At 38.9% G+C, this 15,576-nt stretch overlaps 1 protein-coding gene across 1 annotated transcript in view; it reads left to right on the forward strand.

Annotated features, from left to right (window-relative positions):
• The first annotated feature begins 2,665 nt into the window (after nt 1-2,665).
• cep89 (centrosomal protein 89) overlaps nt 2,666-15,576 on the forward strand; it is a 52,327-nt gene continuing 39,416 nt past the window's right edge. Inside the window, 11 exon segments of the mRNA XM_053319537.1 lie at nt 2,666-2,776; nt 3,475-3,581; nt 4,347-4,493; nt 6,144-6,360; nt 7,863-7,914; nt 8,792-8,899; nt 10,004-10,243; nt 10,920-11,062; nt 12,706-12,756; nt 13,461-13,544; nt 14,574-14,677. Of these exon segments, the coding sequence (XP_053175512.1) occupies nt 2,735-2,776; nt 3,475-3,581; nt 4,347-4,493; nt 6,144-6,360; nt 7,863-7,914; nt 8,792-8,899; nt 10,004-10,243; nt 10,920-11,062; nt 12,706-12,756; nt 13,461-13,544; nt 14,574-14,677 (1,295 nt within the window). The 5' untranslated portion in view covers nt 2,666-2,734.

A 15,576-nucleotide genomic window follows, 5' to 3' on the forward strand; every position in this document is an offset into this window, starting at 1 on the left:
CAGTTTCCTGAAGAAACGCTCCAGATGAAATGAAGGACGAAAACAACGTTGTACAAACACACCCAGTGTCGGTTTTCACTTGACTGCAAGGGGGTGATTTTATTGTGGTTTAAGCGGTTGCTTGTCTGCCCCATTGTATACTGATGTAGCTGTGCACTGTGCAGTTAGAAGGTACTTTTTTGTGTCTCATCAATACATGTATTTTCCATACTGTACACATTTGGTCATCAACCAGGGATCACTTCTGATCAGTTTTGAGATTTAAAATACTTATTATCTAAATAGATATGTAGGAATAAATTAGCCTTGTTGCAGTATGTTAAACAGTGATTGAGGGAGACAAATTGTACTGTGCAGTAGTTTTTTTGTCTGGGGAGAGAGTTGATGAATGCAATTTTCTATAAGCTGCTAAAAAATCAAACGTATCTATATATACACACACACACACACACACACACACACACGTTGGTTACATATTATTGTCACTTTTGTATTTGTGAGACAGCCTTAAAGGATAATTGTTTCAGCTGAGTGCCACGCCTGGGACACAATGTAAATGGAAATGTTGATGTTTTAGGTTTGCTTGATGTACCAGTGATGCCACAGACCAAAATGCCTCCCTGTCGCTAAGATGCCAGGATGTACCATTACCATGCCGACTCATCTCAGTAGCTCACCCCACTTCTGGCCCTCCTTTTCTAAGTGCTGCTGATGTCTGGCAGTTTACCAGTTTGTAAGAAGAGCACAAGCTGTGTGTCTCTGTTAATGTGAATCTTGATTTAGTTAAAGGTTATTTTATCTCCAGAAGGGAAGTATGTGGGTAGACTGATGACATTCCTGTATAGCACCTGGACAGCCAGTCACCAAACAGTGACTTTGATCAAAGCCCACAGCCAGGTTTCCACTATTTTTCTCTACCTGTGTGTAATCCTAGTCGCATCCCACATTTTACTGACACTCCGCAGTGTTGGACTATCTCTTTATCTACAAAGTAGATTCTTATACACATTTGATAATCAAATTATTTATGTAACAAAAAACACACAAAAATATATATATATGTATCTTTTAAGCTGTAGGTTTCAGAACTAGCTTGTGAATGGTCAAGTTGTGAATTTTTGCACGTTGGATTTCTTGGTTGGTTTCTTGGAGGAATGTATTTTACTAGCCTTGCTTAATCCTTTGGTGAACTTATATACTGGTACATTTTGTCTATGTAAAGATATTTTAAAAATGTAAATGTTTTTAAACCATAACACTGAGAATATGTAACACTCTTTACTGTCTCTGTTTACTTAATATGGTGTCTTAAGTGCCATTTATGCTTAAACCATGAAGGAAAGGGTCACAGTTAAGTGTATAATAAGAATGTGCAGTGATTGATTCATATTAATAAGTGCTAATAAGTGTTCTCTTGCAAATGCAACACATCATGTTATAACAGATCTTTACATGCATTTCACAGTGCATTGTGATCCTAAATGCCTTCATGTATATGCAGAGGGTAAAGGTACCTGTTCTCAAGGTTTCAGGTTGCTTTTGCTTCTTTCTCTGTACTTTGTGCTGCATCGAAACTGTGGTGTGAATGCTTTTGTGGCAATTCTTTGTGTCTCACATGTAAACTCAAAGCTCAATAAAAGAGGGGGACAAAACTAATATCTGTAATTTGTATTTATTTATATATTTGTTGTTTCTGTAGTCACTGAGCAGGTGGGGAATGACTGGAATAAAGTTTGACCCAAGCCCTCAGTGAGGTAACACACACGAGTCAACACTGGTGTTATTAACTGTTGTGAGTCTGGTCTGAACTCACATGACTTATTAATCCACCGTCATGGAAACAGAAGAGACACACCATGTGATAAAGTTTTAAACATTGGGCCCTTTTAAACCCATACCATTCATAGTCTGTCTGTAAAGACTGGATATTTCCCAAGAACAAAGGGTCACACTTGATACTGTAAAACTCACACTGAAAATGAAGATTTCCAGGCAGAAGGGTGGACAGAGAATATAGTATGCTATGACAATTACCATGCACAGAATTTATAAGATATATTGTGATGACATTGTAACAGGCTTGTCATTTCATGCAAATTTTTAATTCTATCAAGTGACTGATTATGGTTATGTTTTGGAAAGTGTAATTGCCTTGATCTCTATTTTAATATCTATGTAGGTTTTCAACATAAGTCGTGCTGATTTTACTTTATTTAGTTATGTTAGAATACTTTATAACATTTTGTTCAATTTTTGAAAAGTGTTTTTAAGAGGACCTTTAAAATCTTAATACAGTATGCTGGTTGAGTTATTGATGAAAGAAAGCAGGTTATTGAGGCAGTTGAACTGTGGTTTATCATTAAATTAAACTATACTACCCCCTACTGGCCAGGCGGTTGGTTATGGAGGACTTCGTTGCTAAGTGAATTAAACAAGTCTCTGATTGGCTGAAGTCGCATCGAGTAGCCAATCAGCACAACTCTTGAAGCTAGGTGCATTTTTGTGGCGTAGCGTCTAGAAACGAGAAATCTGCAAGCAGCCTGCCTGTTGAATGGTTGACTATAGTTAGCTCTTCTCCGTTTGCTTTACCGTTTTACTGTGTATAACGGCAGATACTTTGAAAGAATGAAAAGCTAACTTTGCTAATGTAGCTGTTTCACCGACAGAAATGCTCGGTAAAAGGGAGTCTGGAGCTTAAGGTTAAAGCGCCGACAACTTAACGTTACTTTCCACCATGTTAAAATTCAGCTTCAGGAGGGAAAAAGACAAGGACTTTGTAAGTTTCACATAATGCTTTCTTTCAAGCTAAGCGTCTAAATGTTTTACTGCTTATTTAAGTTAACAGCTAGCTAACACTAGAACCACGGTAGGTTAGTTAGCAAAAGTTCAACATTTCCACAAACAGCTACGTTTTTAAATCATTTGTTAGCTGTAATAATTGTCCTGTGGTGTATTAACGCTAAGCTTGTTGGTCAAGTGATTTATTCTCCTCTATTTCCCTGCTGTTTTCAATGGGAAGTCAATTAGTTGTAATGTTACATTAACATTGGTGTTTACAGGTGGAAAAACTCCATTGACATAACAGCCTGTTGTTTGGTGTCTTATTGAAGTGGTTGTGATGTGATTTCGTGACCTTCCTTACTGCTTCCCCCCCTCTCTCTATCTCTATCTCTCTCTCTCTAAAATCGCCCCTGCACACATACATATACCCTCAGACATCATTGACTTTATTTCACGTGTGCATTAGTCTCAAATTGTTTTTTCTGTTTACTGTCCACTGGTTCTGTCTTATTACTGGCTTATCAGTCATCTGTGAAGCACTTTGAATTGCACTAACCTCTATGAACTATTGATACATTTATATATACCCAACAATCACCACAGGACCAACATCACCTATGTTCTTGTGTTTTATGTCTGTGTGATGCTGTACCTTCTCCCTAACCTCTGTGTTTGTGTGTGTGTGTTATGTAGAAACATATAGCTCATGGTTTGCTCCCTGCTGCCTCCATTGCCCCCAAGGCTGCTGTGCCTCGTACCCCACCCCCACGCAGCCCCGACCCCTCACCTGAGAGACCCAGGTACCTCATGCTGTCTGTCACGTGAACGCCAACATCCTCTCAGTGTGCAGTGTTTTCTCTAGCATTCACAACCACTACTTATTTAGAGTTTGGTGCAACATCTACGTTTATTGGGATGAAACACTAAACTTCACCACTTTGACTACTTTAAATTTGTATATATTTGGTCTATGCTAGGAAATTGAATTCAATAATCCCATTTGATAAATTTCAAAGCATCATCTTGTTAATGTTCTTACAGGTTTGTGCAAAACTGCTGAATGAATGTAGAGGAAACACAGCATCTTCTTTTCCTTGTTACCCCTCAGAACATGGTGGCTTTTAAGGAGACTCATTGGGCAATTTTGTAGCTGGCAAATTGGTGCGTCTACATTGCCCAGTGAATCACCAGCCTACTGTTTTTTCTGTTTTTCCTTTGACTTAATGGGGTCTGTACAGCTACTCACCATTGAAATGTGTTAGAAATGTTAAATTCTAGTCTCCTAGTTTCACATAAGACCATTTGTTTCTTCAACACATCTGGCTTCCATAGTTATTGCTTCATAAATGTGCCCTCTGGGGTCAACATACTCCCACATAAAAGAGTAAAAAAATATAACAATCCTGTCAAAGTTTTATTAGGGAAACTGAAGGATATGCTCACTTTTCCCACAGTGTTTTTAAATCAAGAGGATAGAGGAAAAAAGACTGTAAATGTAGAGTGATGAACAGCCTTTCATTTCTAAAAGTGTCTGCATATGAATTGCATCTTTTTTTCATCTACAGATCAGCCTTAGCAGCAGCCATCTTGTCTTCGTCGCTCACAGGACAGACATGGGCCATACCGCCTCTGCGACAGAGGTCGTTCTCTGAGAGTGATCGGTCCGAGTCCTTCATATCTGAACGAAACATCAGCACAGCACTTTACCCCCGGTAAACACACCCGTAGCAAACACACCGTTATTACAATCTATCACATACTTTACAACACCTGGACTTGAATTCATCAAGTGTATTAAAGTAATTAATGACCCATGGGCATCCCGAAGTCTTTTAATTGCATCAGCGTTTCCCTCACTTGTGTCTTTTCCTTGCGTCTTAGTCCTATTGAGGGAGAGAAACATGGTAACAATTTGAGGAGAGAGGAAACGAGCAAATATGTTTTTTGAGAAATGAGACTTCTTTTCCTCTGGAGTGTCTTGTGAAGCAGCGTCTGCTTCTGATCACAGTGACAGCTGATCACAGCTGTATCAGCTGTCAAGTCGGCTTTGACAGCTGTGATGGAGTTTGTGTCAGCACACGTTTGCGCTGTGCTAATATTAATGAAGGTGCACAGTTATCACTGCCAGAGCAGCTGTTTCCTCTCTGCAGCCTGTTACCTGTTTAACAAACAGCTGCACATGAATAGTAATCTGCATTCTGTGTTTAGATTGTATACTGTGTCCTGCTCAGTTACCTGAACCATTTCTACTGGCAGGGTGTGTTTATAATATTTATTATCTATTTATGTCTGTATTTATTGACTTTATGATTGCATTATTCAATAACCCAGAATATGATGAGAGTCTCTTTGAACACTGGAAATTATTTATTAGGCTACATGTTTCAGGGAAAATTGAAATGATATGATTCATATCAAATTGGACGCTCAGGAATTTTCAGCCTCACATGTGGCTGAATAAAAATGATGATACATTTTGTGAACTATAAATGTGTTTTTTCCTAACAGATAGACTCTCCCTTAGGCTACTTAAATTTGATCCATAATAAAAGTTAATGAAGGAAATAACAGATCAAGAAAAGAAAAATCTTTCCACTAAATAAATAAAGTTGTTTGTTTCTTTGATCAGACCAACAATGAACAGATTTTTATCTAAATGGTGAATCAGAAAACAAACATGTAGAGAGTGATACACTTGAGTTTAATCTGTAATCACTCAGTAATGTTGTGATGTATCAGATCAGTTCAATCAGCTGCAGTTAACTGATATCCAGTTTTGGGGCGTGTCAGACGTTAAAAGACTTCAATGAAAGCTGCTCTCATCTATCTTCAGAGACCCCAGGATTTGCACAAGTAAAATGTTTTAAGTGTCTTGAATACCACACACATTTAAGAGAATATCAACACGTCTGATCAACAGGGCTGCCAAAGTATTGTCTGTAAATGATTGTAGATCAGGCTTTTTCATAGTCAGTGTTATGTTCTAATTCATATAGAATTGAATTAGAACACTTATGTGTGTAATCATACACAAATAAGTGAAGCTCATTTGTGTATTTCAATTACATTTTCTTGTTCCTTATTTCATATATATCTAAGTTTTAAGGATGTTTTGATTTCACAGCATTATCATCAATTTCACTTTATGGTTGTGAGTGTCACAAATCTCGATGTCATCAATTTTCATTGAAATTTTTCAACTGAAAAATTAAATATCTTGGATTACTTTGTCCCTTTTCTATTAGCAGTAATTGGCCGTATAATGAAGTTGACAATCTTGTAGGAAAATTTAATGAAGTAAGAAACCGCAAGCCCCCCCCCCCCACACTGTCTCTGAGATATTACTTTCTTAACTTCCTCAGAGACAGATGGTCTGAAGATTTGGCTGACCGGCCACGTCTGTCCTCCCCTGACCACTCTGAGGGTGAATTAGAAGACAAGGAGGAGGAGGAGGAGGAGGAGGAAGAGGATGAGGAGGAGAATGAAGAGGCCAGGGAGGAACATATCTATCAAAGTCTGGACAGACAAGATAACTGTCCAGTCACAGAACCGGTCTATGCCCTGCCTCTAAAACTTAAGGTGAGCTTCTACAGAAGAAATATCTAATTGCTTTGTGTGACCAAGTTTTCTTACTAGACGGGTTGCAGGTTCCAATCCTAGTCGCAAAAATATTGCCAATAAAAGAAAATGACAAACATTTTTCCAATACATAACTGGTGTCAAAGAGCATAATTTAAGCAGACTGGTTACACCCCTATCATGAGCTGCTCAGTGGCCAACAGCAAAATACTAATAACTGTTCTGTGTGTGTAATTAATGACCTTAAGGTGAACCAGTTCCAGGACCCTGTCATGGATTACTTGAACCCTTAATAGACTAGACCCATTGTTAATGTCATTAGCACCTGTGCTTCCTGCTATGACACCTCAATCCACTTTGATCCACTAGGGGGCACAGTTGTACTCAGAATAAGAGGGATGTATATCTATTCTTAGTCAGAGGTTTTCAGTCAACTCATTAGTGATTCGTAAGGTGGGAGTCTGCTTGTGGCTGTTGTTCCTCATCACCAATGCAGTTTTTCCCCCTCCTCTGTGCTAGTGCAGTATTCCAATATTTGACATTTAACTTAATTATTTGCAACAATTTGTGTTATAATTGACCCTCTTTAAGCTGCTGCTGCATTAGTAATTGTGATTAATTTACCTACAGTAGTTGCTGAAATGTCTTGCTTCACTGATTCTGCTAAAGTCTATTTTAAGGTCTGTACCTATAATTTTGTGAGATTTCGTCCCGTTATGGCAATGATTATATCCCAAGAATCTACTGCTAGACTTTTTGTCTATTATTTATGTTCTTATCCTGTATATTGCTGTAAATGGTAGCTCACCTATAATGGTCTCAGTGGGCTTTATTTCCTCCAGTCAGCCTTTCCAGTCTTTCCAGACTATCACAGAGTCTCGCTTCCTGCTGCTTTATTCACAGCAGTCACTCATCAACGTCAGCTGAAACCATTTTAGCCACGGAGCACATGGTGTTTCTATTCAGTGATCTGTCATATAGCGTGGGTCAGTATACCAGCCCATATAGTTCAATGTGTTCAACAGAATGACGCACTGCAAGTACCATTGTAAACATCAGGCAGTGCCCTCATAAATCTACAGGACCATAAACAGACAGCCACATTTATCAGCTGCCCTCTTTATCTCTCAAGGTGACAATGTGAGCCAGTGTGTGTTTATATATAGTATCTGATCATGTAATAGTAAAGCCTTTGGCCATTAGATTTATGACTATGGTGTGAAATAAACATGTCATAGTTTGTTACAGTAATACTTGCATATGTATTATTTTCTTTCTTTTTGTTCCCTACATTTCTCTCACCACCGTGACTCATTCACATTGCTTTAATATGTCTCGGAGGATTCACAATACTGATGAGATTGTACTGGCTGAAGATCTTCTTATCCACATCTTGACATAATGCAGTGGTCTCTGAAATAGCCCTCCAAATAGCCACCCAGGCAGAAGGGGCTTTGAAGAGACATACTCACTATCTATCTATCTGTCTGTCTGTCTTCCAGACCAGCACACCCCTGCCGACTCAAATGCCTGACAGAAGAGTGCCTTCTCCAGGTAATGACTTGTCACTAATGGGTGGGCAACAATAATGGCAGATAGTACTGCTGTATACAAGTACATGATCACAGTTATAATTCATGACCTGGCTGTAGAGGAAAAATAAACCCACCAATAAATGCAACACATTTCTTAGTGTAGTGTAATTGTGATTTAGCAATCCATAGTCACTCTTTGAAAGCAGAGAGAGTAAGCCTGATAACACAACTACAGTAGTCAACATCTCCATACTGGAGATTTTCAATGAATGTTCTTAGAAGAGATAAATCAATCAAACCTTGATATCTTTAAAAAGACATTTGACTATTGATTTGTATTTATGTACTGATCAAACTATCTGTCTGTGTAGTTAGTTTTAACACTAATTTAGAGATAGATGGTGCTCAGCTAGTAGAAGCGTCAAAATTAAACAATATCACCATTTAAGTTTCCTTTCACGTTATTATGTAAAGGCCCATTAGGATTTCCTCCCATAAAAAGAAAAATGAAAGAAGATACACCATAGTCCATAGCCAAAGAATAAGATAAAGCTCTTATTCAGCCAATATTCAGTTTCATAACAGCTATAACAGCCTTATGGCATTAGAGCTAAATGGAAAGCCTCATTATAGCTGTTATTACCAGAGCTGGCCTTAGGCTTTCGGTAGTGCCAAATTAAAATGTGTCCCTAAAATGTTCTCAACGTAATCACTAAAGTGTGTATACAACATACGGGCTGGCTGTGTAATAAAGTAAAACATTCAGGCCATGGGGAGTGTGACTTTTTCATAACAATATACAATTTATGGTAAAATTGGGATAAAGTCAGCAGGGCTCAGTACTTTCTCTGTAATTATGTTTATTTAATGATTGAATGATGTTTCTCATCTCTTAGATTTCACTGAGGAAACTGATGTCCACTCTCCTAAATCTAGTCGTGTTTCATCTAAGAAGAAAACCTCTGTCAGGATGAGCTCTGGAAGTCGAAAAGAAGATGTGCCATGTAGGTGGAGGTCCTAATGTAGCCTGCTGTCTGTCATTTTGACTTGACCTTTTTTTCTCCCCTTTTCCTTAATATTTGATAAATAATCATTTTATTTGTTTTATTCTTCTCTTTGTATATGAAACTTAAAAGAGCCAAATCCATATTTTCTGTCTTCCTGGTCCTGTACACCAACGTACACAGACAGCCATTAGTTAAGTCTGTGTGTGCAATGGGATATTAGCTGTCATCTAACCCCAACCTATGATGTATTCTTCCCTTTAGGTCCTACCTCCTGCTTCATACCACAGTTGACTCGTTACACTGTTAGCAGCTGCAGTGCAGTTTTCTGATAGCAGCTTCTGGGTAGCCTCTGAGTGGCCATGTGTTAATGACACATTTGTCTCAGATTAAAATGTATTCACAAAGCAAGGCATATTTTCTAGCAAGCATGTATTATGTAGTATGTCAGTAGGGAACACATTACATTGTGCAGAGATTTTAAGCCCCAACTGGGAACACTCTTCTACATAAGGGTGAAAATCATTTGACTTACATAAAAAGATGCTGTGAATACATAATGTATATGTATTTCCCAGGAGGCTTCTGTATGCCATTGAGATTGTGTTCATGTGTGACTTTGTTTTCTCACCTTAAATGAGAAAGGAATTGCTTTCTTTGAAGGACAGCATACTGCCTCCTACACATTGGACAGGTTTATTTAAACAGTTGACTGTACATACTTTTCATCTTTTCTTTTTGTCCTTCTTCCTTCTACTTTATTTTCCATCATGCAGCACTTCTAACCAACTGTCATATTACTCCATGTTAAAGCTTTTTGTTATTTTTCTCTAGAATTACTAGAATTACTTGTTTGACAGATAACATTTAGATATCTATAAAACACTTGTTGCTAGTTCACAAACAAATAACTGTCGTGGTCCCATTCTGTAAGGTCTTATGACAAGATGCAATGGCCATCTTAGATACTTTATTTCTTTTTAACTATATTCCAAGAAGTAATCTTGTTTCTGCAATGAAAATAATTTTTTAAGTGTACATTTCCACATTTCCTTGTATTTAGAAAATGTTCTGCCATTAAAGAATTTATACTTCCCATTTCAGCCAGCATAAACAGCAACCACCCGAGTCAATCCAGCCAAGCCAAAAACCTAAAATACCACATCAAGCCATCTCCGGAGTCCAGCGAGGCCTGCTGTGACATGCCAAAGGACGTAGTGCCAGTCCTGCCAGAGAGAGACACGAGGATGGTGGAAGGACAGAGACTGCTGGAGGAGAGAATGCAACGCATTGAACAGGAGCTCAGTCAGAGCCAGGCCTCCTCCAACATGAGGTTCTCTGCAGGTACAGTAGAGGAGCCACTGAAAGGAATAAATGTATACAATGGAAAATAAGGGAAGGGAAAATGAATAGTAATGAGGACGAATGAATGACAGGAAGAAATGAGACACATAAAGGGAATGAAACCGTTTTGCGAGTAATATGGCTCAGATCCTTCATTTCCTCAGCGTGATAAGAAGGAGAGGGAGCACTGAAAAAGAAACATGAAGGGGGTGGGGGAATCAAGTGTTACAGGAATGATGGAAAATTGGCCTTCTAAATGGGTAGCGGGTTGGCTCGGTGGTTAGAGACCTAGACCTCCTGTTGGGCAGGAGGAAGCAGCATGGAAAAGTACTGAAGTTAGACCGCTATTCTCTGCCAGTGAGGCCCACTTATGTATTCTTTATTATACCCCAAGGGAAATTCTGTTTTCCTCCCTTTGGTTGGAATTCAGCATCAGCCTGCAGACCAAATGGACTCAGCACATGTTGAGGGATGACCTCACTAGGCTGTCCTGCCATTTCGTGTAGTGTAGTGGAAATTTTAACCAAGTCCATAACACCTTCCACCTTAAACACCAATACAGAGAATAGCTCTTGGTTTATGATTTATTCTAGTATATTTTCTATTTAACGGTTTTGCATTAGTGCATTATTGAACGTCTCAGAAGTATTTAAGACCTGATGTGTTGTGCTTACAGGCAGCCAGGCAGAGCTGCAAAATTTGAGGCAACATGCTCAGGAGCTGGTGGATGAAAACGACGCTCTCAAAATGACAGTACACCGTCTGAATGTGGAACTGAGCCGCTACCAAACCCGCTTCAGACCACTGTCCAAACAGGAGGTAAGACAAGCTATGGGATGAGTCTTCTGTTGAAGCATAATAGGTTTGTGAGGTTAAGCCCAATTTTGGTATTCTTGAAGTTCTTTGTCTTCCTGAAGCTGAGCAATGAAACCCAGACGGGCTTCTTCCCAGCAACGCTCACCAGCTCCTCCTCTGGAATCCCAAGTCATTCCCAGCCAGGAGAGATATATAATCTGTTTGGACGTGCTCAGAGCACCTCTGGAGAGAGGTTTCTTGGAGGCATCCTGACCAGGTGCCTAAACCACCTCAGCTCCTAAACCTATCTCTACGGCTGAGCGAAGACACTCTCTGGAGGAAACTAATTTCGGCTGCTTGTATCCATGATCTCATTCTTTCGGTCACTACCCAAAGCTTGTGAACATAGGTGAGGGTTAGAATGTAGACTGACTGGAGAGTCTGGCTCTGGTGAGGGTTAGAATGTAGACTGACTGGTACATTGAGCCATTGTGCCTGTTGGAGCCCATGATGTATTGAAGCCAACAGAACCACATCATCTGCAAAAAACAGAGAAGCATTTCTGACGTCTCTAAGTTGGACACTCTCGTGCCCCCTGAAGAGTAGTCAGCCTTCAGTAAAAAAGCTCACTTGTACAGTCCCTGCACCAGAAACCTCTCTGTAATTAATCAGCCTGTTTCCCTCAATGTCAAGTTGCCAGAATTAAATGAAAACAGATGTAAGTCTTCTACGGTATTCTTCCATTCTTCCCAGTTCACCAACAGGATTTTTTAGTTTGTCTTATTCTGTCATCTATTATTTTTATCACCTCTCCCCTCAGTCTAATTTAATCAGCTCTGTTACCGAATCTCCAATCAGTACATCACTTTATACTTGCGGCTTTATCACAGAATTTTTTTCTTCTCAGAAACCAGCCTTAAAGATATTCTTCTTTGATCCAGAGCCCCGCTGAGTGAAATAAAGTCTTTGCTTTGTCTGTCCTTCCATTTGATTTGTTAGACTAAAGGAGTTTCTTGTTCCCGTCTGTGTGGCTTTCTGCCCATTCTGGGTTGTTGTGTATTTTACATGACAAAGAAAGCATGGCCGTGGTTTTAATCATGATTACCTCATGCTGCGCCTTCACACCATGATCTCCTGCTCTCATCATCGCTACCAGTTTGCTACCCCTGGTGCCACATGTCTCTGCTCACCCTCATTACTGACAGCTGAAGTGTGGCTGCTGAAAAAGATTCATAAGGGAAAAGATGAGGGAGTAGTTATACAGTAGAATAATGCTGTAATAAGAGATGGGAGAAGTTTAACTTTGTTTGCATCCATACAGCAGGGCACATAAATACAGTATTGTCATTTACTTTTGATTTGTCTTGTTATTAAAGCTGTTTTTTTCTGCGTTGCCCTAGCTTCTGTGTGAAATTCTTCAAGCCCCTATACACAAAAAGCAGATCAATGTAAAACCGCTTGTTCCTCAGTGATTTAAAGTGTTTTCTACTGTATTTGGTATACTACCAATCTTTAATGTTCAATTCTCTGGATATTTTACACGTTATTATATATTTACACTGTCTTTCTGAAAGGCAGCATTCAAAGCTGTCATATTAACCATCTAGCTAAGACAATATAATTGATGTAGTTATGGTGACTAATTATATTTTCTCTGTCTCTTGCAGAGCTCCAGAATCAGTGGCTTACCAAAGACAGGATCTCCTCCTCCCTGGCTGGTAAGATAAGATAAGATAAGATATTCCTTTATTAGTCCCACAATGGGCAGTATTACAGCAGCAAGTGGACAGTAAACTAGAAGGACATCAATAAGGAAAACAATAAGAACAATAATAGTAAAAAAATATATAATAAAATAATCATGATATTATTATTTACATTACTTACAACAGTAACATTGGTATTGAGTGGTAATATACCAGAGATGCTATATTGTTATTGCATTGATTAAAGTGAGATTTACTGGGAGCGGTGCTGGTTGTACAGTCTCACAGCTGTAGGGAGAAAGGACCTGCAATATTGCTCCTTCACACACTTTGGATGAAGGAGTCAGTAGTTATGTAAAAGCTTTACATGAGTTTAATACAGCTGGACACTAGTCTCACTGTATTGCAGGTTAATAGTCAAATTTAGCTAATCAAGGTGTATTATATGGTGCTTTGTAATTTAAAAACTTGGTCTTCAGATTAACATGGCTGCTGTTTTCCATCTGTATCTACCCCATGAAATGGATTTAATGTGAAATCATACCCGCTCAGCCTGCTTGGCAGAGACAATAACTGATCGTTTGGAAGCACAGGGATAAAAAGTGCTATTAAAGGATTGTCCTGTCTTGAATAGAGCCTGTATGGGCAAAGATTCATGTCTTTGATTTTTGTAGCTAATCTGGATCAATGCTCTTTTGTCCTTTTTTTTTTTATAGCTAGACATGAAGTATTTATCTCCTCTGCTGCTGGCTTATGAAGACAGGATGAATGAGAAAGATGCACTTCTGCAAACCACAGAGGTAAAGTATGTATTTGTGTGTGTGTGTGTGTGTGTGTGTGAGAGAGAGTGAGTTATCTGTGCAGCTGAATTATTCTCTAAGAGAACGTTACATAGGCTGTGTTATCAAAGACAAAAGCAGCGAACAGTTAATTAGCATTAAACATTTGGCCAGGAAAAAAATGCGACACATGGGATCAAAACCTGAGCTACAGTTGTCGGTGTACGTGACAGATTACACTGGTCAAGGATGCCAGGCTGTTTCTGAAAGCTCTTTTTAATGGATTTTTAGTACAGTGGGAGCCTGGAAGGTGGGGCACAGGCAGTAATAGCAAATGCCAAAGAGTGTATTTATTTTTCTCTTTCTGAACATTTGTAACATTTTGTGGTTGAAAGTAGCTCAAACTACTGCATTGAGGATGATGCATTTATGATGTAATCACTGGCAGAGTAAAATGGCTTGTGCATAACTTAAATGATTATTCATGGTTTTAGATAGGAACTATGAATAGCTGTTCTTTTAAATGCTATAAAGCCACTATTGTAAATGATGTAATAAAGTAGAAATTACGTGTAGTTTGTCTGCCTATACAACCACAAGCTATTTCATGGTATAAGAATAATATATTTATTTCACCTGTCCAAATAAATGAAGAATAGTTAAATATATTAGATGACAAATAAATCAGAGATTGTCCAAAAACAAGTGTTGTTTCACCAACAGCAGACCATACTTTGCCAGTGATGAGACTTTTGTCAGCAGGTTTATGTGCATGGTGGCAATCCAGTTCTACATTAAGGGGAGTAAAAATGGCTCCACTGAGAGAAGCAGGTCCAAGCTTAGTGAAGATGGTACTGATCCGCCCAGCTGTAGTCTCAATTAAGGATGGTATCTTGCCAGGGGGGATCCTTAATCTTTGCAGAGGGATGGTAGTAAAATAAGAGATTACTCCTTTGTTTTTCTTTTGCTGTCTCCACTAAAACTGCCCATCTTGCATCCTTGAAATCAGAGTCTTTGAGGTCCTCATTTATCTTTGTCTGCTTACCACAGGAGGAGGTGAAGAGATTGCGCGTTCACGTGGAGGAGGTTATCAAAGAAAACGAGAGACTCCATGATGAAATCGGAAAGATCGGAGGGGTCAGCCAGAAGGACTGGTGAGAAGAAATACTCTCTCTGTGTGTGTGTGTGTATGTGTGTGTGTGTAGTAATTCAGCATTGTCAGCACTTGCTCGGCGGTCACCAGTTACTCTTGAAGTAGTGAAAATTAAACACCTCCTGCTGCTTGGCTGTCTCTGGATCTTTTACCGAAATAATAAATTAAAAGTAGTAAAACATATTCTTGTTTGCTCCCTGAAGAAAATGTTTCTCATGATCTCACTAGCTCGTAATGTTGCGTCAGTGACATTAAACAATAATAAATATCACCACAAGTGAAAGCATACATTTGGTCACAAACATATGCAACCAATTCCTTTCTCAGACATATCACCTCAGTTATTGATGATTACTATACATTTATCCATGTGCATGTAGAAAATAATGCTTGTCTTACTTAACTTTCCTAAGAGGCAAGACAAAGCAGCAATTGCTGGTAACACTGTGATGATTTTAATATAAACCAAGTGCCTCCTCATCTTTCATCTCTATCTAAATGCTACAGATTTGTCAGGCTTAATTGGAAATGCGTCAGGCCATTTGCTTTGAACTATATGACTGCTTGTCCTCATTCTGTTGCGAGTTCATTGATTGTACTCTGGTGCACTACAGCATACAGAAATAATTAGTTATGTTTCATTGTCTCATAACAAACCAAATTACTGCAGTTATGAATATGCATATATCAGTAGCCTACTTTATCTTTTGAAATGTATAACTTCTGTGAGATCTTTCCTAGGAAGGAGAAAGGACATTGGATGGTTTCAAAATAATCTAGCTCTACTAGAACCATAACTGACCATAATGTGTAAAAAGGTGGTTCTCTGTGCATGTTACAGTAATGTGCAGCTGAATCAGGTGGTTCTCAGGTCAGAGACAGAAGACTTGAGAGAGACAA

Source organism: Scomber japonicus, chromosome 1, assembly GCF_027409825.1.
Source record: "Scomber japonicus isolate fScoJap1 chromosome 1, fScoJap1.pri, whole genome shotgun sequence".
Lineage (NCBI taxonomy): Eukaryota > Metazoa > Chordata > Actinopteri > Scombriformes > Scombridae > Scomber > Scomber japonicus.